Genomic DNA, 24,819 nt, shown 5'->3' with positions numbered 1-24,819 from the left:
GGTCTAATGATCAATTTCAATGGTTGGAGCACCCTCCTATGCTTGTGCATCTACTCAACCGGAGGCCGCACTCCGATTGCACCCGAACGCCGGCTTATCTACGCATGAGCTCTCAAACAATAGCCTATTTACGAACTCAATTCGGTATCAAAAACTCATAACCTAAAGTCCATTTGAAACTCAACATTGAAAGGGTATTTGAGAGGGAAAATTGCAGCTGAAGAAGACACTAGGCCATCAAAACAGTCAGGTCCGTTTTCTCTTGAACCAGACAGATGAAAACGTTACCGCCTTTCAATTTCCGGTGAAAGTTTTATTCATACTTTGCGAGATTAGCTAAAATTATAAGCGCCCTTCCATTTGTCCCCCACTAAATTTTCTCACCAATTTGTCCACTAGGACATCATCAAGAGTCAAAGCAGCAGCAAAGGCATACTACAAAGTGAACACAAAGTAGTGTTTGTTTAATCACATTGTTGATCAATAAATGGTTGGGACTGATGACCAACACTCGCGTAATGCCATCCCTGGAACTATATTTTGCTTTCAAAGAATTGATTTTAAGCAGAATAAAATAGTTAATCTACAGTGTTCAGCTAACCTACTCAATCCTCCGCTCTTTTCTATCTCAAGAAACCGTACTCCAAAATTCTCAACTTTGATTTCTACACGAGGTTGTATATGTTCTTCAGAAAATGGTCCAGCTTCACTATATCTGAAGAGAAACGGATGCCCAGATACCACTGTGTTGCCATTCTGCCAAAATTCCTTGGAGAAGTTGAGCAGAAGAATTGCTCGGTTTTCAAGAACACAACTGCTTCTGTTCCATCATGCTGTCCTAACTGAAGTAGAAACTCAAAATGTATCTAGTTGGGTTGAAACCACTGAGTATCACTGCAATCGGCAAATGCAAATTTGTTAATCAGCATGAACTCACTATAAATTCAAGAAAAGACGAGGTTCAACTTACTCAGAGGAGAAAGAATGATGATCACACCAATGGGATACAAGAAAAAAGTAGTCTTGTCCAAGAAAGGAAGAACTGCATTTGCAGGTCAAACCCAGATTGTTAAACAAGTCATTAGGGAACATAAAATATCAAGGCATAAATCAATAAACAAATTCAAAGGCCAGACTTACCATCATAACCTAGGAAATTAAGATAGTGATAGTAGCAGAAGGCCACCATGAAAAGCAAATTGGAGAGCAGCACAGGAATAAAACCGTGTGCAACCAAGAGAGGTGATACAAAATATTGAATCACTACATGTCAAGAAAACCATGTTAACAAATTAACACAACATGAAAGCTAAGCACAAACAACAAAGAACATTGTAAATCCAGTGATGCCTCAAGCATGCCCAAAAAATAAGCATGAAAACCAAAACGGCAAATGAAACTCCTGAAGAAAGAACAGTTGGAACATGGAGATTTACCATAGAGCAAAATGAACATCGGGAAGAACGAGTTGCAGTGGACATCAAATGCATAGAGCCTTCATGAAGAAAGAAACCAAAATCAGACTATGTACAATATGGCCATTCTTTACATACAAGATGTGTACACCATGACTTGTCTTTCAAGCCTATGTTGTTCTAGGGACCAACTGACAAAGATCCACAGCATTAAGGTTGGCAAGCTTAGCCTGTTTTCTGAAGATTGAGAAGACAAGATACGAGCAATAGATGTTAAATAACCAGAACCTATCCGAAAAGGCCATTAAAGATAGAGCGTTTACCACAAGGAAGATGCACTTTTGGCCCGTCCCATACATCATTCATATTTGGAAACTTGTAAGTTGTAACGCAAAACACCAAATAACTGGAATTATTATCGTTTTGTTTTAAAGTTCAGCAGAATCAGGGCTGATTACTGATGTTGGCCATTGGTTATCTCCACAGATGACATTTATCCCATCTTACTTGAAGACATTTTGGTGGATTCCCAGGTTACATGGATCGTTGCAGACAATGTAACAGGTGGGTTTCTATTTGACAATCAATTAATGATTATTTATTACCATTCCCCCATAAGACAAGCATACTCATCGTACCATCAGAACCCTCAAGATCAAGAGGGGACATAATCATCATATCATGCACAATCTTGAAAACTAAGAGAGGAAGGGCATGTGGCTCTATCATTGCTTGAAGGTTCTAAGAATCACTATATCATGTCACAACCAAACTCAATATGATAGGCTGATTGATAAGGACATCTCTTGGTCCAGTTATTGACAGATCAATAAAATCATGTCTGGTAGCCAACAATAAAAGAAAAAGGACAGAAAGATATTATTACCATTCAACCTTTTGTTCTACAACATGGCTATTTAAAGTTTCTTCACGAAGATAAGTGTTTGCCAGAAACCTGTACAAAATGAACAATAAATGAGCAAACCAGCAGTATTTTCTCCTCAATCAATCGAACAAGGAGTACATAAGATACATACATACATACATACATACATACATACACATATGTAGGGACAACACTATATATGGATATATCTGTGTGTGTTGTGTTTGCAATCACACGCATTGAACAGCACGCCAGACATGTAGACCATGCATAAATTAAGTATCTCTAGACACACTGTTGCAAATCTAGCCGTGTGAATTTGTTCATGGTTTTTTTTTTGTTTCTTACTCGAGGAACCTATGCCTAGGCTCTGAAACTTAGTTATACTCCTGGTGGCATAAAACCTCAAGGATAGTACTTTCATCCCAGGGCCTACACATGCTTTGACTTATCCAAGGAGTAGCTCATGGATTTCAGAATCTAACTGGTTTCATGACAGCCGAAGCCCCACCAACTACACCAAGCATAGGGGCAAACTTGTTAAGAATCAACTCTTCCTTCGCAAAAAAAAAGTATGTTTTTCTGACAGGCTTTTGTGTTCTCTTAGGTGAATAGCTGATTTTCTAGGAGGGCAAGAAAAGATGGAAGATGCTACATTGCATTGAAGTGCAGTCCAGGCTCTGAGCTTGAGTTTGAAAAAGATTATACAGTTCTTTCTTTGGGAGATACAAAGGCCATATGCCACAAAGAACACCATGGGTTTTAACATGGAGCCCAGCCCTTGGAAGCCCAAGAGAAGCAACTTTACACTGAACCTGAAATCATTGATAAATGTGCTAAAAAACCCTAAACCTCGAGTCATGGTGAATGTGTAAAGATATGACACATAGGTACGGGTTCAGAGCATTTTTCAAAAAACTAGTGCACAGGAACATATTTGTAATTATATATATGTGTGTGTGTGTGTGCTTGTAAAACAAAAAGTAAGATTTTAAACAAACAAAACAACACATTGATGATTCAAAAATTTATAGATTTTGAAGAAGAAACTAATGATCAAAGTATAAAAGTAACAAAAATACTAAAAATCCAAAACATATTAAACTTCGACCTAATTTTTGGACATAAAAGAACTCTGTCAACTTTGACCAACCAAAAATGGATGGGTACGGCCCTAGGTACGTTGACCGTACCCAGGTCCATACTGGTACCTGTACCAGTTCGGTACAGGTACTGTTCCATTTGAGCAGTGCCCGTTGACATAAGTGAAAAGCAAATTATATGTACATTTTTAATAAACTTAGTCCAGTCTGAACAGGTTCAAACATGCTAAGACAAGCTTGAGTAATTTAATAAACAAGCTCGAGAGTCAAAATATTCACTCCAACTTAATTCATTTATCATGTGAGCCAAACTGACCCAAGCTTATATGGGTCGATCATAATAAGAATTCAGGTTACCACTTTGTGTCCTTGGGTATCAAATTGCAGACTTCTTCAACAAAACTCTTATCTGCAAATTTGTGATTCTCATTGGCAAACATTTGGTTCCGTCTGAGTTTTAAGGAAAGAACACACACACACACATATAGTTATTTGACCATATATGGTGTTATTTTCCTTTTCAATTATTTATTTTTTTTTTTGTTAATTTGTGTATGCCCAAAGGGCGTAATTGCAAAAAGGTGTTTAGCTGTTGGGAGTGTCAAATGATTACTTCAATTAGCCATTTAGCAGATAGCTTGCTTTTCATTTTCTGTACAAAATCAACAGGAAACCTTACCTTGTCCATGCTGTATGTTTGTACCCATGATATGATAAAGCATTTTTTATTATTAGCATATATTGATCACATCCCCTTGTTAAATTTGTTAAGAGATTTGTGAGTTCTTTTTCATTCTGAGTTTTTGGTTTTAGGGACAGCTAGCAGTCTTGATTTTGATTGTAAGCCACATGAACAAATTGATCATATAGGGTAACACAGACGAAAGGAGAGAGTGTGCATGTGCTACAAAAGAAGGCACAAATTGAAATCACTAATCTTCTGTTCTCTGTGTATGTCAAACTTCATATTTCTGGTTTACATGAACTGTTAGTAGGAAATGAACTTTGAATCATGTAATTACAACATGTGAGCAAACTTTTCCAGTGCATAAAAATACAGACCAATGACGTCTCATACGGCATATTTTTAGTGGCAAGATAAAAGGAAAAAATCAACAGTCTAATCCTAATAAATAAACCATGTCGAGTGGAACATTGCGTTCTGATTGAATCAAAACATGTATCATTTGTATCCCAGTTCAGATTGAAACACAACTTTCATTTATCACTTCCATCTAAATAGTTTTTTGCCTTCATGACTACCAAATATTTGCCCACATACATAGCGTAGGTGTCTGCATTGGTGTATGTAACAGTTGCATCCCTATGTTGTAACTTCAAAAATTGTTAGATCATACCATGCTTGTCAAAAGCATGTATCATGACATATGAATACCACCACAGGAGAGTGTAGATATATATAACAAGCATCAACAAGGATCCTGGACTAACAAAATTAACCAACAACAATGGCCCAGTTTCAAATATATTGACAACAGCTTTACCATTGAGGACTAACCACATCTTGATTGGATTGTACAATGGATAAAATATGTCAAACTAAGTACAAGACCCTGATTGACCAACATCAGGAGTTCCCTAGTGTCAGTGTGGGTAGGAGTGGAACAACGCTGCAGAAACAGAGTATAGAGGTCAAGTATGAATAGCATGGTCTACCAAGAAAATAGCTTCATGTTTGTTACAAGAAGCAAGATACCGTCCTAGTCATACAGAGCCCTAGTAGAATTAGATATGATATACCAGAAAAATAGCTTGTTATTTTTCCTAAGCAAGGCAGGAAGAAAGTCATGTTGCGGCCTAGTAGAGATGAACACGACATGCCAGGAAAATAGGCTGACATTTGGTATAAGAAGCTTGGAAATTTCAATTAGATGTTGCCAACTTGCCATTGCGCCAGCTGAAAACATAGAAGCATTTCAAGGTTTGTGCCAAAGTCGGCCTAAACATGACCTGGTTATACCATGTCACATCTAGAATAGGAGCTTCTTGGGAATTAAGCTCAGGTGAAGCCAAGTGCCCTAAAAAAGAAAGGACAAGGGTTGCATGACATGGCAGATCAGAGTCATTATGTACCAGGCAGGTCCAAGCCAGCACCTAATCAGGCACAGGTTAAGTTATGGACCAAAGCAAGCCTATTTTGGCTAGTTAACCAAGCTCATCCTATTCATGGTGTTCCCACATAAGATCTAAAGAACACCACTCAAGCACGCAGTAAGACCACCCACTTGTGGAGACTGACTGCCATGTCTGTTAAACATAAAATCTGCAAAGGTATAAAACTATGCATGTAACAGAAAAAAGAGGCACAGAGACATCCAACCAAGCAAACAGTGCCCCATGCAAGCGAAATTAACCCATAAAAGATGATCATAAAAGTACCCTTGCATCATAAAGCAAAGAAAAAAAAGGACTCGCAGAACTAGATGTAATTTCCTTTAAGAGATTGTAAAAGACTTGTTAAAACTTGTGAAGAAAGTGCTTCTTAAACACATACCAACAAATTGTAGCCAAAACTACACCAGTTATTAGGAAATGAAACATCAACACTGAAAGAACTGTTAAAACAGCATGCGCCACAGTAGTATCATACCTGAAAGCAAGGAGTCATGTCAGAATTAGCATCATTCCAAACAGGAAGCAGGTTCATCAAATAAAAGCTCCTAGCCTATGCATAGTGCAGTGCAGATTGCATGTGATACTTGAATTGTTCGAGTAAAGTAAAAGAATATGCAACAGAACAGGAAAACTGTACATTTTGGATTGAATAGAAACCTTGTATGAACAAAATTTGGTTCTTCAACAGGAAAGAAGAATGAAATGGGGAAGGACTAATGCAAGCCTTACGCAGAACAGTAGGCTGAAGTTGCAACTATCAGTAGGAGAATGCTGATAACGACAAATGCCGGATCATCTCGTGCCCATTGATTCTTTGTTTCTGAAACAGAATATGGTAGTTTGTAGTCCAAAGCAATAATCATAACCATTGCTAAGCTACTAACAAATCTCAACATTTACTCGAGACTAAGCTCGAAGTGTATGGACAATGAAACCTCCCTCTCAGTTCCTAACCATAGTTGAAAGTAATATGATTCTCCATTTGAAGCTTAAGTATGTTCCTGCATCAGAATTTTACAAATCTTTCCAAACCTCAATCTCCTTTTCTGAAGCCTTGAGCAACCATTAGTTTCGGAACAGCTAACCTGTACTACAGTGCACTAATACCGGGTACTAGATGGGTTCGACTGGTGCTTTGAACCAAACATAGCCAGTTCCACATATATGTGAAGTAGCCGACTATAATCTTCGAAGCATATTTTCAATCTAATTAGATATTTATCCTTTACCAAACACAAGATTTCTCTGAGTAACCTACGCATCAGAATGATCTAAAAAGAGTTACAGCCCATAAAGAATCTGTCAAAAACATGCAGCACAAAAATCAGTTTCCACAATCAATCAGCATATTTTCACCAACAAGTTCTTTCCAATTTTATTATGATTCATTTTGCATAACTATGTCCAAATTGCTTTAAGATGCCATTCTAGCTCCTGATTCCCGAAGCACTGCTGATGGTACATCTTCAGAGAATTTACTCTAAAAACCACGTGAAACATATAAAGCAATGCTGAAAGTTTGTTATGGATTGGGAGGTTTGCTTAGCTATTTCTAATGCATAAGTCATTAAGTAATTGTTCCAGTTCAGAAACATAGAATTGGTAAAAACACCAACAACGTACATCACCTACTAAAACTTACACATATTTCATATGTTAGAGAAAAGAAAGCAGATGAACTATGCTATCAGTGATACCAGTGTCATCGGAGATATCGTCCAGAGAACAGCTGCAGCAAGTTTTCATGTGATTCAAAAATCACACTAGCTGAAAAATGTGCAGAATAAAGAAGGGCAGTAATGTGTGAACAATAAGAACATGCCAACAATTATAGGCACTATAAACCAAGACAGCATGCAGATGAAGAAATAAATAAACAATTGGCATAAAGTGAGCGGACTTACGCTTGTGGTATTTGGTGTGCTGATAGCTGTTTCCAGTTGGCGAAACCACATGCAAGGATTATCAGCAACATGAAAAAAAATTAGGGAAGGACAAAGAGAACAATTAGATTGACTGAAGAATATGAAACATCATAATATTGTGCTCCACCTTAATATTGTAGCACAGTAGGTGAAAATTCCATAAAATTTTGTCATATATAAACTCTAAAAATTACAAAGAAGTAAGTCACATGAAATATGTTACTATGAATTTTTTAATACAAATAGCTACAAAATTGATCCCCAGCTGCCTCTCCATAAAGAATATTGTAGCATAAAAACATGAATAAGTTCCTACTAGAAGAGAAGTCAGGGAAAATATATCCAGTTAAACATGATGAAGAATGGTCAACAACCTTAGCGTCAATAAATAATATTTTGATGAGTAGGCAGTGGACAGTGGGCATTGAAGAACCTAACTAGCATAACATACAATTTGCATAACAGCTTCTCCCACACCATAGGATTACAAGGACAATCCAGCCCATGACGCCAAATAAGCGAAAAATTCTGTCTCCATCTTTAACATACCTCACATCAAAAACTTATCCAAACAGGCCAAGTGGCCAACATTTTTGAGGAATGAACTACCCTTGCAACACACTATGCAATGTTCTCATTCATTTAGCTCACATCTGGAATCCAATTTGCCATAACAAAAACAAAATAGAATACAAAGGTGGTAGACCCATACACGACTTTCGGAGAGGTGCAGAGATGAAGCATTTGCCAGAAAGTATACTCAATGTCCATTTGTCGCCACTGCATGCACAGAGAGCAAGAGAGAGAGAGAGAGAGTCACAGACTCACAATCAGTACAAAAGAAAACAAAAAATACCCAGAAGCAAAGGTAGCCTGCCAGGGTGAAGTCCAATAATCAAAATCAAAACAAAATCTGCTCCTAGAACCCATTAAGACATCACCAACTCAATACACACATGGGCTCTGTACCTACTCTCTTCATATAATGCATCATACATAAAGACTAATAGCAGGTTGGTCAACCTTGTCACTGACCTCTACATCAGATTGACTAGCAAGACCTCCGATTGATGCATGACAAACAGATAATTCAAAGGTTGGAGGTTCCACATCTGGAAACACAGTTCCAATCTCCTCAATTAGCAGTATTGCCTTTGGGAATGATTTTTTTTTTTTTCTTTGGGTTGAAAACTAGAAATGCACTACAAGTCTGCCATCATCAAATAACCACCCACTGCCCAAAATATGCAAAAGGCTGAGAGTAGGACAAAGTGGAAGACAAGCATAAAGGATAATCTATTATAGCCATTTACCACATAATTCCTAAATATGACTTACATAATTCTCTCAATTTTGACAATAATGAAAAGTAAAAGGACAAACATGCTTTGCCTTCCCAACAACCCCGCAGGATGTGCATTTGACAACCAAGGACCAGCCCATTTGACAAATTATCCAGATTCCACACTTCGCTACAGTATAAAAAGAAAAAACAAAAAAAACAAAATAAGGAAGGATAATTTTGTCCAAGCAAGCAACAAATATAGAAAGTCAAAAAGTGATTGAACCAATGATCTGAAAACAGAGTAGGAAGGATTAAGAGCCTTGTAGTATGGATTGTGGTGATATACTCAAGGAGACAAGGGGTTTGGAACATGAGAACTGGCAATTTATAGAGAATCTTGCTGTGCAAATGGAGATGGAAGTTAGAATATGAAAAGACATCTTGAGATAAGCTGCATAAATCTAAATATGATTCGACTAGATAGGTACAAGGTTGAGCTTCTAAGACGGCTGGAGAAAGCCTTAGGCTTTTCAAAGGACTTCCAGTTGTGCTTAGAAGCCAACAGGCACGGGATGAAGGGGATTAAGAAAGGATGGAGGGGATTAAGACAACTGATGGTAGCATTATTTAATTATGACAGACCGTCATATGATAAATCTGTCTTTAACATTTGTATATTAGTTTCTTCCATTTTGAAGAGGACGCACCCTGTTCTTTGATGATGGACATGATAAAAAAGGATGCTCCTCGCCTTTTTGGAGGGCTCAAGGGTGTGGAATGAACTTCATAGGGTCGCACGTGGGTTGTATTAAGAATAATCCATGCATTTAGGGTTAAGATGGAATTGTATCCTAAACAGCCAAAATTGAAAAAAACTGCTTCAAGGTCAAACTTTATTTGAACTTAGCAACATTTTTTTTTCAGGTTCTTCCTTTTTATTGATAAACACAAAAAGGATAACAATTCAGTTTCATGATCAGCTATTTGAGATAAAGTATCCTGGGGATTCTATGCGGTTGCAAGAAGCAACATTCATGCTTCATTTAAGCCACGAAAAAGAAAGTCAGTGTTCACCCTGAATAGGTCTTATGTGCTGTCATGACAAGGAATTGTGGGCTCATTACGTAGAGTGATTTTATAATGCTTGACAAGATTCGATCTCAACTAGCATCACTGAACTTATCTTTTAGTGACTTTTACACATGGTACTGATTCATTTATTTTCAAACCAATGAAAATTTCTTACTCTTTGGTTTATATTTTATATTAGAAAAAGCCTCCAGGGCACTAAATTAAGTTCAACGACATTGGGAGATTGGAAGAACTAAAAACACTTGACAGATACTAAATACTAATCATACATAACGAACCTGAGTACCTATTTTTCTAATTTTTCCATTAAACACATAGGTCATGTGTCTTCTGAGATTTGGTTCTCTAAATTTATATGCCATCACAGACCTCCCTATGCATCTAACTGTACTCAAACATTTTTCTCTGATTTCCGTATAAATAATCTCCAATAAACCAGATCAAGTTGTCTACTATATTTCAGCTTTCATATGGTACATGTATGCATGCATTATGAGGAAGCACACTAGATATCCATTAGTTGCATAAGGAGCCCACAACAGCTACGTCTTCAACCCTTCAAAAAATGAGTATGAACACTATTCGAGTCGCATTTCATGAAATCAAGCCAACAGTTCGTTGGTCACACAACCTCTAATGGATTCCAAGATCATAAACGACAAAATCCAGCAAGCAAGAGTGTCCAACTGATGAAAGAGGAGTAACTAAGACAATCGAACACGAAATGGACGACTTATCAAACGCATGACTTAAGCATCTAAAAGGATGTCGTTAAAATCGGTGCAATGTGATGAAAAATAACGTCAACCAACAGAAACCGCTACGACTTGACCGGATTAGTTCAGATCCCCTACAAGCAGTCAAGTATCCAGAATTTGTGCCTAAAAATGAAAAAAAATAATCCAAACACTTCTATTTGAAATTATATCGCCAGAACCATAACAATTCAAGTAAGTCGAGCTCCAGATGGAACGCAAATCAAGCAGATCTAAAGCAAATCGGCGCGCAAAAAGGGAGGGAAATGAAAAGCTGAGAGAAGAAACCGACCTTGATGATCCTGCGGAAATACTGGAAGAACATGGAATTAGAACGAGAGGTGGACGGCTGGCGCCCCTTTGAGACGGTCGGAAGCATCTTCCCGCGCGGCAAGGGCAAGAAACCGGTTGCTCTCCGGCAACTCTGGCGGGAAGTGATCGTCCGGAAATAGGAAAGCTGGTGCGACTTATGACCCCCAAGACGTAGCTGCGAGAGATCATCAGAGTGCAGTACGAAGGGAAGCCACTTTCTTTCTCTTTCCTCTCGCTCTCTCGCTTCCCTCTCTCTCTGAGATTTGCATTTGGCTGTTTTCTCTCTTTTTCACTCCTCTTTTCTCCCGGGTGTTCCAAGCCCCGGCGGAGGTAAATCGGATCGGATCTCCGCTAAAACTGAGTGAACCGGATCTGGACCCTCAGGACGCTGGAATGGGAATGGTTGGTGGGGCCAAATTAAGAAAAATCCGAAACCGGTTCGGGACCTTTACCTGACAGAATGAAACCAAACAGGGGTATCAAATCACATAACGACACAAACATGCAAGTAACTCAACGCTTAACCGGACCTATATCTTTCGAACCGAACAAAGAAATGTAACGGATTCAGTACGGGAGAAGAGATGGTTCATTCCTGCTCTTGGAGTCATGCCCCAGCGGACCACCCTCGCTCGGCCCGACCGTGCCTTGAGTTTAACATTGAACCGGTCCAGTGACAGTTCCGATCCAGATTCAGTTCGTACTTCACCGGTCATGTACAGATGGCTCCCATTCAGATTGCATTGTCAAACTTTTATCAGGATTCAAGTTTGGTTTGAGATGACTACTTTCCGTATGGGCGGAGAGGGGATAAAACCACCAACGGAATAAGAGTAGAAACTCGAGAATTTTTCATACTTCCCAATGTATAACGGCCTTGCTTGAACAATTCTATCGCAATCATTTCACAAGCAAAGAATTTTTATATTGGAATGGTTGATTACTTCAGAATTTCAACTCAAAAATTAGATCGATTAACCACTAGCCATGTTCCTTTCATCATTTTTACTATCAAGAAAATGCAATGTGTTATGTCTACCTTGTTTCGACGGGTTTGTCTTATAATCTTAAACATACATTTGTTTTCAGGCACAATGCACATCAGAGACCCAAAAAAATACGGTGTACAATAATCACTGAAATGCTCCCTATTGATGATACATTGGCACTATGATAGTTTACATTTGCGGCATAGCCATCCCTTGAAGAATGAAAGGTATAGAGTAGATATGAAGTCTAGTGTTACAAAGTAAGAAATTACATTCCCGGTGCAGGGGGCGCAGCATACTTGGAAAGAGCAAAAGCGAACTGAACTCTATCTTCCAGCAGTTGTCCGTTGGCACTTGCCTTCGACCTGCAGCCTTGGAAGTCTGATCAACATGGTTGTGGTACGTTAGACACATCATGATGAGGTGTTTTGCTCCTTGTTCTCAGCATCTCCAAGATATCTAGGGCCATCATAAGTAGAAACAAAAAAGGTGCTCTGCTTCTTCTGCAGAAACCTGTTTTTGAATCAAGAGAGCAGAATCGTAAAGAAAACCAACTTTTCTTGCAAGATTGAGCACGCATACAACATATAGACAGAAAGAGGGTGAAACGCACGCATTCTACGTTCATCAAAGATCAAACAGATTTTTCTCCAAAAACTAGTTTGGCACCCATAAACAGGTTTTCACCTAGTTTATCCTGTCATCCAAACAAAAGGAAAGAATTTCTCAAGAACTGATGCCCATTGTACTATTCTCACAGCCACCTTGACCGAGAGGCCTTGGCCCAAGGCCTTACCACTATCCAAATAGATCTAACCTTGACGCAAGCATGAAAGGCTTATTATTTCACGAAAACTGAAGGCAACAAAATCTCGAAAAGAATCAATATGCATCCCCAAGGCTCCTAGCTCTGAACCAGGTAGAAGATACAAAACAGAGCAGAACTCCAAAACTGCATCTGTTGACATATTTAGATGGTTCTGGAGGACATTTGACTAACTAAAACTTTTTCCTTTGGGAGCTTCATCAAACAAATATCCAAGTTCCAACAATCATTTCAACTGTAGCAAATTTAGGAAACAGATGCATACTTGAGGAATTCAAGCAACTTTTTCTGTAACTGTGCCATTGTCTCCTCGTCCATGTTAACATATGCCAATAGTTCAGGCAGCTTCACTGCAGAAAAAACAATGAACAGTATAAGCAATTAGCTGAAGATATATCACGCTTGCTGACACTGAAAATATTACTAACATTACTGAAAATACTCCCATGGCAACGGCACTTGCATGAGATTCAAACGTACTTGAATAATCATAAATCAAAACAGTAGTAACAGAATCTGAATGCTTGCTCTTGAAAACATGAAGTAACGCATACACAACCATGACAAAAAGTTTACAGTTGTTGTTTCCAAAAAAGAAAAAAACACTGCATCTGTTCTGAAAACAATTATTAACAGAACAGCAGAAAGTAAAATCTGGACCTGCATGTTACTTTTGGTACTTTACATGTAACATTCATAGAGCATCTGAATGGTTTTTATGGCACTGAATTCGAAAAGAACTGCAAAAAATGACACGATACTGTTATTATACCCATATGCTTCAAAGCTTTGATTTTCAGTTGTTTCTCAAAGCAAGTCAGGGCATGATGCATCAGACATTGTGAATCTTCATCTCAGAGGGTCATTCAGCTTTCAAGCCCACTATCCAAGTGACCAAGATACAATTTCCCAATGCCAAAGCAAGCAAACTTGCATTCACTGGAACTCAAAAACCAAGACCCTGTATAATGAAATGGTACCATCAAAATATGGTTATCTTAAACAACCTACATGATTTTTATTTCCAAAATCTACACTAATCAGTCGATATATTTCATCCATAAATACCACTATTTGTCTTCTTGTTGGGCCATAGACCAAACAGAACTGATATCCACTATTTGTCTTCTTGTTGGACCATAAACCAAATAGAACTGATTCTCAGAATTCTGACAGGTTCCGCACACCACACAGATCCATTTGTAAGACCCTATTAATTTTCGGATCCCTAAAAACATTTCAATTATAATGTGTTTGCTCTGTGTTCTTATAGCTGTGATTATGTAGCCGCCCATCCAGTGTTGCCGTTAGTTTCCTCAGTTTCCATTTCTCTTCCTCTTCAAACACCTTGATATTCTCTAGTGGAAAATTGGAAATATATGGGCGTGTGCATATACATTGCTAACATTTCATGTTATAAATAGTGTGGTGACTCTGTGAGTTGAGTACCATATTCATGGCAAACGAATGCAAAAGCCCAAATATATCATATTGCTAACTTATACAGAAATATTGCAGCAACTTGTAAAAGATATATCCAACGTTGTTCGCCATTTACTGTGATAACAGGCATGGTATTTTTATATATGTCAACAGCACCCAAAAGGAATTATGGGCAAAATTGTGAAAACCCATTAAGACCACAACAATATCGACAACTATGGACTATCGAGGAACCAACCTCCAATTGAAAGTACATGTAACCACAACATCCAAGACATCTGGAATGCAATTTAAACAGCAAAATAAGCAAATGCAACGTATAAAAATGCCCATTTTAGCAACAAAAATTCATTAGAAGCAAACGTTCTAAGTAGCATTAGAAGCAAAAATACATACCAAAGAGACGCAGCAAATGTTCAGCTCCATATATTGTTGAAGGAGAGATGTTACTGTCCTCGGAAATTGCCTCTTGATATTGCTGTCTTTCTTGCTTGTATAAGAGCATCACTGGCAATGCTTTATCAAAGTAACACCGTAGACCACTTAATATTTCCCCAACTGATTCAGCAATCCTACATAAGCAGCACATCAACCAAACGTTTTAGTGTTCAGGACTATTAGAAGGTACTGAGTCACACTAAATCCTCTGCAGTATAGTCAAATTTTAGAATTTATAAGCAGCAAATTTTTGCATAGGCATGTCAACATGTGAAGCTTTGTTCTCTGATGAATCTCGACCTAAATTCAACACTGAAATCAATTTTCTGATCTGGATCATGAAGATCCATGATGGGATCAGTTCTGGAACCAGGTTAAATGATTGAATTATGGAAAGCCAGAACCCAACCCAAATCCATGCACTTCTAATAGCCTGACTTAAAATTTGTTTTTGATCACTCAGGACAGGTAAACCTGCCTCCAATTTTGCCTGACATTTACAGAACTGAGACAGATTCATGTCCTACTTGAATCTTCCGCGTACGTCCTCAAGCTGCTGATTAATAGCTAAAACACATAACATGAAGCTTGAATCGTTTTCTTTTTCAAACCAATCTGGACTATTGGGCCATATCTAGTCCATCAACAGCTTCCTTTGTACCTAAAAATGTAACAATTTCCTCTTCTGTTCCAAGTTGTCTCAAAAAGCAACATCTAATAAAATAAATTCAACGCACTGTCAGAACCAATGTTATCCGTATCGTACGATACGGACGCGTATCGTACGATACGTATCGTATAGGTCAAGAAAACCTATACGATACGTGTTTGAAACACGATACGCGTCCGTATCGTACGCGTATCGCCCGTATCGTGCGATACGGGGGCCGTATCGTACGATACGGGCGATACACCCCCGTATCGTACGATACGGGAGAAAACACATATTTCTTTATTTTTTAAAAGTTTAAACACTCCTCCCCCTCTCTCTTCTTGTATTTAAAGACTCCAATAGATGTAGGAGGGAGAGATTTTGCCCATTTTCATTAAAAATAACCAAGGATTCATCAATTTGTGAGATATTATCGTTGAATCAGGAAAGATGATAACTATATGTTTTGAACTTATAAAATTGTGATGTAATCTAAGTCCTAAAACTCCAAGTCCTAAGACTCTAAGTCCTACGATTCTATAAAATTTTCAAGTTTAAAATCGTGATGGATGCTTATATGTTATTCTTGAAGATTTGATTTCTTATTTTTGAATGTGTCGTTGATACACATGAATGTTCCTTATGTATGATGATCTTTTTTATATTTGAATACATGTTTCTTAATTTCTGATTTTTTGTTCATTTTTTCAGATTTTTAATGATTTTTTTCTATTTTTTATGATTTTTAAATATTTTTAAAATTAAACAATTAATTTTACGATACGCTACGCTACGTTTGCGATACGTTACAATACGGCGTATAGGTCGGCCCGACCGATATGCGATACGCTACGCCTTTTATAACATTGGTCAAAACCATGCCCATTCTTGTCTACAATAAAGCCAGTTTAGAACATAAATACTATGTTGTCAAGAATTTGTTCAAACAAACTTGGTAATCACAATCCAACTGTTCAAATCCACATTGCAAGCCTGGTTCCATTGTCGAACATCATGCATCCAAGCTATGTCACACGGATACGGCAGTCTGGGCCACGTACCGGCGTCGACATGCCGGCATGCGGATCCCGATACTTGGACACGGCCGGATACCTTTTGGATCGGGTCTGGGTCAGACCCGATCCGAACCACTTTCATAACCTGTTTTAACTTTTAAGTTTTTAACCCTCGACGCTCGACCCTCAACTCCTTGCGGTGACAGCAGAGTAGGCAATGGCAGATTACGGCGACGGCAACAAGCTCCGGCGATCGACGGCGACAGACAGGTAAGTGTTTTTTTTCTTTTAGAAGTTAGGGTTTCAACTTTTGCCGATTTGGGGATTTTGCCGATTTGTTCCATCTATTTCATTCCTTTTCTTTCTTATTTTGTTCTTCCGTTTCAGAGTTCTTTCTTTTCTCTTTGTGTTTTCTTTGCCGTAACGAACTGCCGTTTCAGAGTTCATGCCCTCGTTGCCATCATTTTTTCTCCTTAACTTATTATTTTGTTTATTGGATATGTCCTTCTATATTTGAAGAGTTGAATCCATTAAACATGTTATTGAAGTCACAATCTGAAGTCTCTTTGTGTATTTGACTGGTTCTGGCTTTCTTGATTGCACAATCTGAAGTCTCTTCTTTTGTTGCTGAATCTCGTTTTTACATTAAACTGCATTTCTTTTTGTCTTTCTAATTTCCTGCCTTGTGATTAACTGAATATGTATTTCTTCTCCTGAACTGGAAGTCTGGAATTCTTTGATCTGCCTTATGAGATTGGTGATGAAAAAACAATGTTTTGCTTGAGACTTTCTTTCGTATGATTTATGAGATTGTAAGAGTGAATTATTAATTGCATGTTTTTTTTATTATCATTTTTAGTTTTTTTGAATATAATATTCGCCTTGTCCGTGTATCCTAAAATTTTGAAAATTGCCATGTCCCCGTACCGGTACCCATAGGGTACCCGTACCCGTATCCGTGTGACATAGCATCCAAGGAAGGACTTCTTTCTTAAATTACACATTCACATTATAGAAGTAATAACATGCACAGACAAAAGAAGGATGATGCAATCTCATGTAATTATGCCATATCAGACTTACATGCCATCTTTCTTTGTCTGGTGCTCAAGATAGATTTTCAAAATGTCATCCACATTTGGCACGCGAGGAAGTTTAACAAGCTGCAACAGAAAATATGACTTTGTGTCAGTGATCTCTCTCTTTAAGGTCACAAATATCTTATTTTAAAAGCTTTCCATTTTTAACGAACCTATGCTACAGACTCAAATGAAGATCCTAACAGTTCATAAACAATTAAGATGCATAAAGTAGAACACCATGGATGTGCTGATGGATGTGACGACAAGCTAGAATAAGGAAAGAGACATCCATGTTCCAAATAGAATACAACCACAAGAGCTGTGGGTAATTGCCCAATTTGTTAAAAGCCTAAACCACTAGAACAGTTTAGCCTAGCAGGACTACAAACATGAAAAATCAGAAATGTATTAAAGCATAGGCCAAAGTTTAGTTCCAAAGGGAACATGGAAAACAAAACATTGAACACATAACAGTAGCCTTAAGAAAACCCATTTGAAGAAAACATACCAGACATTCTAAAATTGAAGACGAAGGCCATGAGATATTACCTTACCCAGCTGTGTGACAAACTTCCAATCATCAACCAACTGCTTCTGCAAAGTGGAAGGAAATTGAATCTTCACAAGCTTTTCAGGTATTCCAGTCTCCTTTCCCTAGTAGTACAAATAGCACCCAGTGGAAAGCATGGTTGAGACTTGAGACAATAAAAGAGTGAAAATGGAAAACCAGGAAGCGGAAAATAATTGCACATTAAACAATTATCTCCTGATGTAAACCGCACTTGAGACAGCTTCAAGCTCAAAAAGAAAAGAATGAGCAACAGGCAAGAAACTGACATGCATGCAGGAGCATTCACACACACATAAAGGATAACCGATAACCAGATAATCAAAGGTGATAAAATTTCACTATCTACCTCAACAGCAGAAATGCTTTTCCTTTTCTTCCCTTTTGCTGCTGAAAGCAAAAACAAACAAAACCAAGTTTAATAAAGCTTCCAAAAAAGTTCCTAAATTATTCTCATCCAATTGACCTAAAACACAGGCTATATTCCTGGCCTGTGCATATACATACAAAGCGAGATAAAATTCATTAACTGGCATTCCACAGTGAAAAATTATTAGATGATTGAGAAAAAGGAATGCTAACCCTTAGACTAAAATGAAGCATAGCCTACAATGGGAAAAAAATATAATTAATAAAAAAATGTGACTATACAACAAATAAACATTTACTACTTAATACTTCAATACATAAACTTTTAGCCTATATCATAGAGAGAGAGATACATTATAAGTTTATAACCTTGTGATTTTTACTAATCTTAGGTAACCGTATAAAAATTTAATTAATGAAAAAAAATATTAGCAAGTTAACCATGCAAATAAAACATATAGGCAATATGAAATGGACATAAATGGCAACAGAACTTGATTAATCTATCTGCATCTCAATAACTTATTAACAAGAAACAGACTTTGTCGTTATCAAACATACCAGGGCTAGACTGTTGGATTGACAACAGCCGACAGGGTATGTATATGCAAAAGATTAATTTAACCTACAAGTTTGTCCATGCAGATAGAAGAGGCACACACCTTTCTCTACTCTTCAAGAAAAGAAACAGCAGGTAAACTGATTATCATTGTTTTTAATCTCAACATATGAAAATAAAGCCAATCCAGCATGTGAATGCTACAATAACCTTCAACAAGTTTTGGCATCTAAACTTATTCATTTCACCACCAGAAACTAAATTATATTCCCCAGAAAAACAAAATTACAAAAAGAAATGGCCATCAGGATATATGAAGAATAAAAATTTTCAGAATTTGACACTCTATTACTAAACGATAAAGGAAGTTTTCAGCCAGTGAAGCACAATCATTTATCTTATGCAATCTGGGTGCTGAAAGAATTTCATGACAAAGAATTGTAATTTATTCATATGGCAAAGTTATGCATTAACCACGACATTTGAAAAAAAGAACAGATCTTAAAGGGAAGATACAGTTGCCCTCACCATGGTTCCTTGGATCCTCTTTCTCAGCCTTAGCACCTAGAAATGCCAAAGGATAGATCAGTATGAAGCAATGTGGCACAATGACTGGTTCAAGATGAAGTTGTGTGCAACAAGATGATATTTCTAGATGAATCATTTACTTTGTACATAGTAGTAGCAATAGTGGACATCATTGTTGTCATGGTAATAGTTGGTGGTGGTGGCAGTACTAGTAATTCTTAATTTTTTACGTTGTCCTTGGTGTTTGTAATATTATTCCTACTATTATTAAAGTATTAGCAACAATGCCGTAAGAACAATGTTTATAATCATAGATAAGGTATCTAGAAATTCATTGTCAATACGAACAATCAGTCCTCCCTTCATCATCCGATTCAGTAACAGTAATTTGCATGCCAATCTTTGTTTTCTAAAATTAAAGCATCAATTGATGAAAAGAAACAGACACAAAATGCTCTTAAGAAGAACTCAGTTACTCATGTACAAACAGAAGCAAAAAGCAGGCTTCTGTGCTCACATGGTTTTAACCTAAATTGTCAAAATGGAAGCCAGACACAGGTTGTTCAATAACCAAAAAGGAGTAACTGGGACTAGTCGGTTCCACTTAGTCATAGCTGATTGACAGAAACATATATTTATACATGAATAAGTAAACATAAAAACATATGTACCTATACAAGAAATCCACATATACATCTACGGTTCAAGGATTATTAAGGTTAATTAATCTGACAAACTAGTCATTGATTTGAAACACTAATGATTCACATGTTATTTATCTTGGTGATTTCACAAATGATTGGTGAAATTTCATGATCATGAAAAGTGCCGATAAACAGAATCGAAGAGATGACCAGTAGAAGAAGTACCTATTGAAATCTTAGGCTTTGGATGTGTTGTGCGACCTGTCTTAGGGTTATCAACACCCTGCTTTTTCAACAGTGTTCGCTGCTTGCGAACGTTCTCATCATTAAACTTCATCAGTCGATCAGCACTAACCCATTCATCCCAGCTGTAATATCATAGTGTCAAACAGAATAGCATCTGTATCAAGCATGAGTTATCATGAAAACAAAGGTCTAAAACTAAAGCATTTGGGGAACTGTTCTGAAAAAAAAAAAAAAAAAGGATCTAGCAGGAGCCAATTCTCTTGATTCTTAAGCCTCAGAAAAGCAAAAAATAATAGCAAATCCAGATGATACCACTAAAAAACAAGTGAGTATAATATCATGAGAAGCTATTTGTCTTGTCTCCAAATTCAGACGATATCAACTAAAAACTAAATGACTATCTCCAAATCACATGCAGTCATCAAACACTCATTTATCTCTTCAGAATATATATATATGTATATATATATATATATATATATAAAGGAGCATAAATCCTCCGGCCATCCAGATGGTCCGCCTCAGCCTGATGTGTGAGGGGCCAGACTATCCAGATGACCGAAAGATTTCAGCTCTTTTACATATATATAGTTATATATATATATATATATATATATATATATAGACACACACAACTATAGCTCTTTTATATATATGTGTGTATATATATATATATATATATAATTATATATATATATAATTTTATATATATATATATATATATAGACACATGCATACACACACACATAACTATCACCTTAACAAGTCAAAAGGAACACTTTCCAGTACCAATCGAAAGATTAAAGATTCCTCAATTCCTAGTTAATATCTTGAAAAACGGTTTTCCATGTTGACGACAGTTCCACTCACTTGCATGCAAGTACACATGCATGTGTGCATTGTGGACATAGAGACCGGGCTGGCCTGGTCGAGGACCTAGCTCCAACAGAGTCAAAACATATTAACTGATTTCAAGCATCTGACAGGAAAGAATACAGTGAGAGGAGGTGGGATGAACACAGAGACACATGCAGATGTATATATACTATATAGTATATACATATATACATAAATACGTACACGCATGTGAGTGTTTATACTGCACAAACTGACAATGTATTCTTCAGAGTTCAGACAATAGTAGCAACTGAATAATTCAAACCTACTCTACATAGCGATAGTTGACAACTTCAAAGTTCAAACTGCATATGCAGCTGAAAGGATACAATAGGTAACACATGCATTTAAAGAATGACTCAGAGTCAAGAAGCAACCATAGGTTACTCACTTTTTGTTCCAACCCTGCAAAACAAACAAACAAAAAAATTGATTCAACAAAGGAACTTATAACTTAAAATAGCCGAACTTTTATTTGCTGAGAGACAAGGGATAAAGAACAAAATAAGAGCAGTCGACAAAAATGGAGGTGCAATCTGTTCCTGAGTCCAGTGAAAATGAAAGTAAAGATAGATATCGGGCAACAAAAGCTGGAGAATCTTACATGGTAATGGACAAAATACTTCCATTCCTTCTTCCGAATCTCTGCCTTTTGAACCTAACAATGGTTCGGTGGAGAAAAATAAATTCACGGAACCACAAATGTAGCCAAATAAAACTATATGTGAAGAACAATAAATAGAAGATGTGCCAAAAAAACGTGAAAGCTCGATGAGACAAGGACCTCAAAGTAGAGAAGATGCTGGAGAAAGGAAAATGTGCCCACTAGCCCATGCATCCTTTAACTTGTTAGAGATTTGTAACAAGGGACTAAGTCATGCCCCATTGTGCTCTCAAATGGATACCCACACAGATTCAAATGGTATCCAAGAAGTCAATAACATACACAAAAAATACAATTTCTATAAGAAACCACATGAGTCGATATGAAAATGCATTTTAAGTTACATTCTTAGACAAGCATTACAAGATATGCACTCCCTCATTTTAATGGGAAAATAAAATTCAACCAGGACTTCAAAGTGACCAAATAGCTGCCCAAGCAGACAGTGATTGTTCCTTATTTGACAAGGGCAGAAAAAAATGTGTTATCCAACGACCCTGTAGGTCAAAGGTATGCACATTCCATGTCCTGAAAGATGAAATATATGGCTGCAGTTACTGAGTGTGGAACTTTTGTTACGAGAGCAGAGCAAAGATGCAAAGCAAAAAATAAAGCCATTCTTGCCAAGGTGTAGATCAAGAGCTATTTGAATTTTGAACTATAAGTTTAGTCACACACACTGCACTTTTTGATGGAGAACAGATATTGATGTATTGACAATTTTTACTTGTTTTAAGGAATAAACACATGGGCCATACATAGCATGGAGTGTTGAACTAACATGGAGAGATTATGGTCGCAGGCCACTGTGAGGAACCTAACTTGTAATGGTTGAATAACTGAAATTATAAAGAATTGCACACACTCTGTATCTGGACAACAGTCTTCCATGGAAATGCTTAACATGTAATTGTTGAACTATGGGAGTTTTGAATAATTGTTCGTGATTGTTGTATGGGGAACAGTCTGTCCTGGAAATGCTCAAGAATTCAAGAATTCAATCTCGCCTGATGATAAGAGCCGTACTCCTATCTCGCTTGGTGATGATCGCCTCCAGTACACATATAGAACTCTTCAGAAGCTGCAGAAACTACATCGCTAACATAACCAAACAAGCGGGTGTAGGTTACAAAGCAGATAAGAGAAAGCCCGTGTAATGTTCTGCAGCACGTCCATAATAGGCACAAATTGATCAACTGGTTGTGTCACCTTCAGATAAACAGTCAGGGCGGATGCAGGGTGGGGCGGCAGGGGCCAACGCCCGCCTCGATTTTGAAAAAACTATAATTACGTATAAAATTTCCATTCGTCCAAAGTGAAAATTTTAGAAATGATATAATTGCCCCCTTGGGTAGAAATTCTGGCTCCGCTACTGTTAAAATAGTGTCAATGAAAGCATCACGAAGAACGGTTTTCAACCATTTCCCCATTCTGATGCTTATATCAGCCAAAGAACGACCTTCTAAGTACGTCGAGTTCCTAAAAAAAAATAAAGAGCGCATCAAATGAAGAAGATGAAAAAATGCAACGTCGTTTCGGGAACCCTAGAATGAAAAGGCATAACCTCCAGGCGAAAGACATGATGCAATGGTCTTATATCTCCAAAACCAACGAAATTAATGACTACTGGATAGCAAACCAAACGAGTTCCCAAAAATAATCCATCTAGTAAATAAATGAACTCAACGCATCCATGATTCCAAAACAATAACCTCGCAGAGGGCCCAGAACACATGAATTCCGGAAAGCATAAAAAATAAGAAAAGAACGAAGATGGAGGACTAGATTCAGAACCCTAGAAAGAGAGGGAAAGATGTGGGTAGCCATTTACCTTGGCCTCGTATATGCGGGGGCCGTGGTAGGCCAGAACCTTCTCTCCCTCAGAGAAGACGGGAGAACCCGAGCCATCGCTCTCCTCGCCGACGCCCTCGTCGTCACTGGAGCTGTCCCTCCGGCCGCCTGCGTTGGAGCTCCCCATACTGCCTCTCTCACTCTCTCCCCGCTCTCCCGCTCTCCCTCTCGCTCTCTCAACAAGACCGCCAACGAGTCAGTCCCTCGTCTCGTTGCGGCCTTCTTCAAAAAGGCGCTGTCTTGGCGCCACTTGCACAGTGGATCCAAGTCCAACCCACGGATCTCTATCCAATTTAAGCATCTTGGATCCACACCAGGTTCACTTATCACCGTCAGGTCTGTTTTCTTATTGAATGTTCCAAGTCCAACCCACGGATCTCTATCCAATTTAAGCATCTTGGATCCATACCAGGTTCACTTATCACTATCACGATCAGGTCTGTTTTCTTATTGAATGTTTTGTTATTAAATCGGGTCGTTTGGGAGTTCGGATAGATCTGCTAACATATTCATAAAATACTAAAACTAATGTCAGAAATCTAATATCTAAGTTCATGGTCGCCTTCTTTCTACCAAACAACCCTATACAACTATGTCATGCCTGAAAGCCTTCATCCCTATTGACTCGTGCCCAGTAAGCTTTTATGGTTTGACATATAAGATAGAACAAGGCAAAATTGAAATTTCAAGACCATGGGTAAATAAAAACTATCACCAATATGTGATGGTTTTTAGTGATAAATTAACAAACAAAAAAATCAAAAGCACTCACATGTCACATGTCACAGGCTGTTCAAGCCTTATTTCGTCCGCATGGTGCCGAATGTTTACAAAGCCTTCGGCTAGCCTTAACTCAACCTCAATGTAGCGGAAGCTTTCATCAATCTTTTACGACCGTAAACTATACCAGATGAGTGTTAAGCACTTAGACACACTATCACTCATTATTATCCCACAGTTGACCATCGATAAGCTGTGACCATGAAGCGCTGTCAGAACACCGTCATTCATCTAAGTTTTTATCTACCTCAATATGAAATATGGGTGGGGTAAACTTACTTTGGAATGAAATATCTACACAAAGTCAATTGACGACTATATGTCATTAAGCAAGGCGGCCGACCATTGCCTTACTCGA

General features: G+C 37.8%; 2 protein-coding genes across 4 annotated transcripts; both read right to left on the bottom strand.

Moving 5' to 3' along the window:
• Positions 1 to 443: 443 nt before the first annotated feature.
• LOC116260536 (uncharacterized) lies at positions 444 to 11,200 on the bottom strand. 2 transcript variants are annotated; one of them, XM_031638966.2, is made up of 10 exons: positions 10,890 to 11,200; positions 8,178 to 8,245; positions 7,445 to 7,470; positions 6,270 to 6,360; positions 5,920 to 6,015; positions 2,302 to 2,370; positions 1,437 to 1,495; positions 1,141 to 1,263; positions 971 to 1,042; positions 444 to 894 (listed from the first exon to the last, which is right to left on the bottom strand). In XM_031638966.2, the coding sequence occupies exons 1-10, from the start codon at positions 10,974 to 10,976 to the stop codon at positions 839 to 841; spliced, it is 747 nt and encodes a 248-aa protein (XP_031494826.1). In that variant the 5' UTR covers positions 10,977 to 11,200; the 3' UTR covers positions 444 to 838. The 2 variants fall into 2 exon arrangements, with proteins under 2 accessions (XP_031494826.1, XP_031494827.1); XM_031638967.2 differs by lacking the exon at positions 10,890 to 11,200 and adding an exon at positions 7,238 to 7,307.
• An 813-nt stretch (positions 11,201 to 12,013) lies between these two features.
• LOC116261241 (protein MRG1) lies at positions 12,014 to 23,896 on the bottom strand. 2 transcript variants are annotated; one of them, XM_031639913.2, is made up of 11 exons: positions 23,662 to 23,896; positions 21,771 to 21,824; positions 21,558 to 21,571; positions 20,249 to 20,391; positions 19,380 to 19,415; positions 18,273 to 18,313; positions 17,905 to 18,009; positions 17,357 to 17,436; positions 14,564 to 14,739; positions 12,990 to 13,074; positions 12,014 to 12,411 (listed from the first exon to the last, which is right to left on the bottom strand). In XM_031639913.2, exons 1-11 carry the CDS (start codon positions 23,806 to 23,808, stop codon positions 12,312 to 12,314), a joined length of 981 nt encoding a protein of 326 aa, XP_031495773.1. In that variant the 5' UTR covers positions 23,809 to 23,896; the 3' UTR covers positions 12,014 to 12,311. The 2 variants fall into 2 exon arrangements, with proteins under 2 accessions (XP_031495773.1, XP_031495774.1); XM_031639914.2 differs by having other exon boundaries at positions 18,273 to 18,310.
• Positions 23,897 to 24,819: the final 923 nt, after the last annotated feature.

The sequence above is a fragment of the Nymphaea colorata genome, chromosome 9, assembly GCF_008831285.2.
Source record: "Nymphaea colorata isolate Beijing-Zhang1983 chromosome 9, ASM883128v2, whole genome shotgun sequence".
Classification (NCBI taxonomy): domain Eukaryota; kingdom Viridiplantae; phylum Streptophyta; class Magnoliopsida; order Nymphaeales; family Nymphaeaceae; genus Nymphaea; species Nymphaea colorata.
Note: the sequence above shows the minus strand (reverse complement) of the source record. Positions and strands in the feature narration are given on the sequence as shown.

Bases quoted from the DNA above. Each gene is read 5' to 3' on its own strand.
- LOC116260536 (XM_031638966.2), bottom strand. From the start codon at position 10,976: ATGCTTCCGACCGTCTCAAAGGGGCGCCAGCCGTCCACCTCTCGTTCT. The intron at 6,016-6,269 runs GTAAGGCTTGCA...CCTTGCTTTCAG, and splicing joins ACTTCAGCCTACTGTTCTGC to GTATGATACTACTGTGGCGC. The intron at 1,264-1,436 runs GTAAATCTCCAT...CTTGACATGTAG, and splicing joins GATGTTCATTTTGCTCTATG to TGATTCAATATTTTGTATCA.
- LOC116261241 (XM_031639913.2), bottom strand. From the start codon at position 23,808: ATGGGGAGCTCCAACGCAGGCGGCCGGAGGGACAGCTCCAGTGACGAC. The intron at 18,010-18,272 runs GTAGATAGTGAA...TTGTACTACTAG, and splicing joins AAAGCATTTCTGCTGTTGAG to GGAAAGGAGACTGGAATACC. The intron at 14,740-17,356 runs GTAAGTCTGATA...CTGCTTATGTAG, and splicing joins CAGACAAAGAAAGATGGCAT to GATTGCTGAATCAGTTGGGG.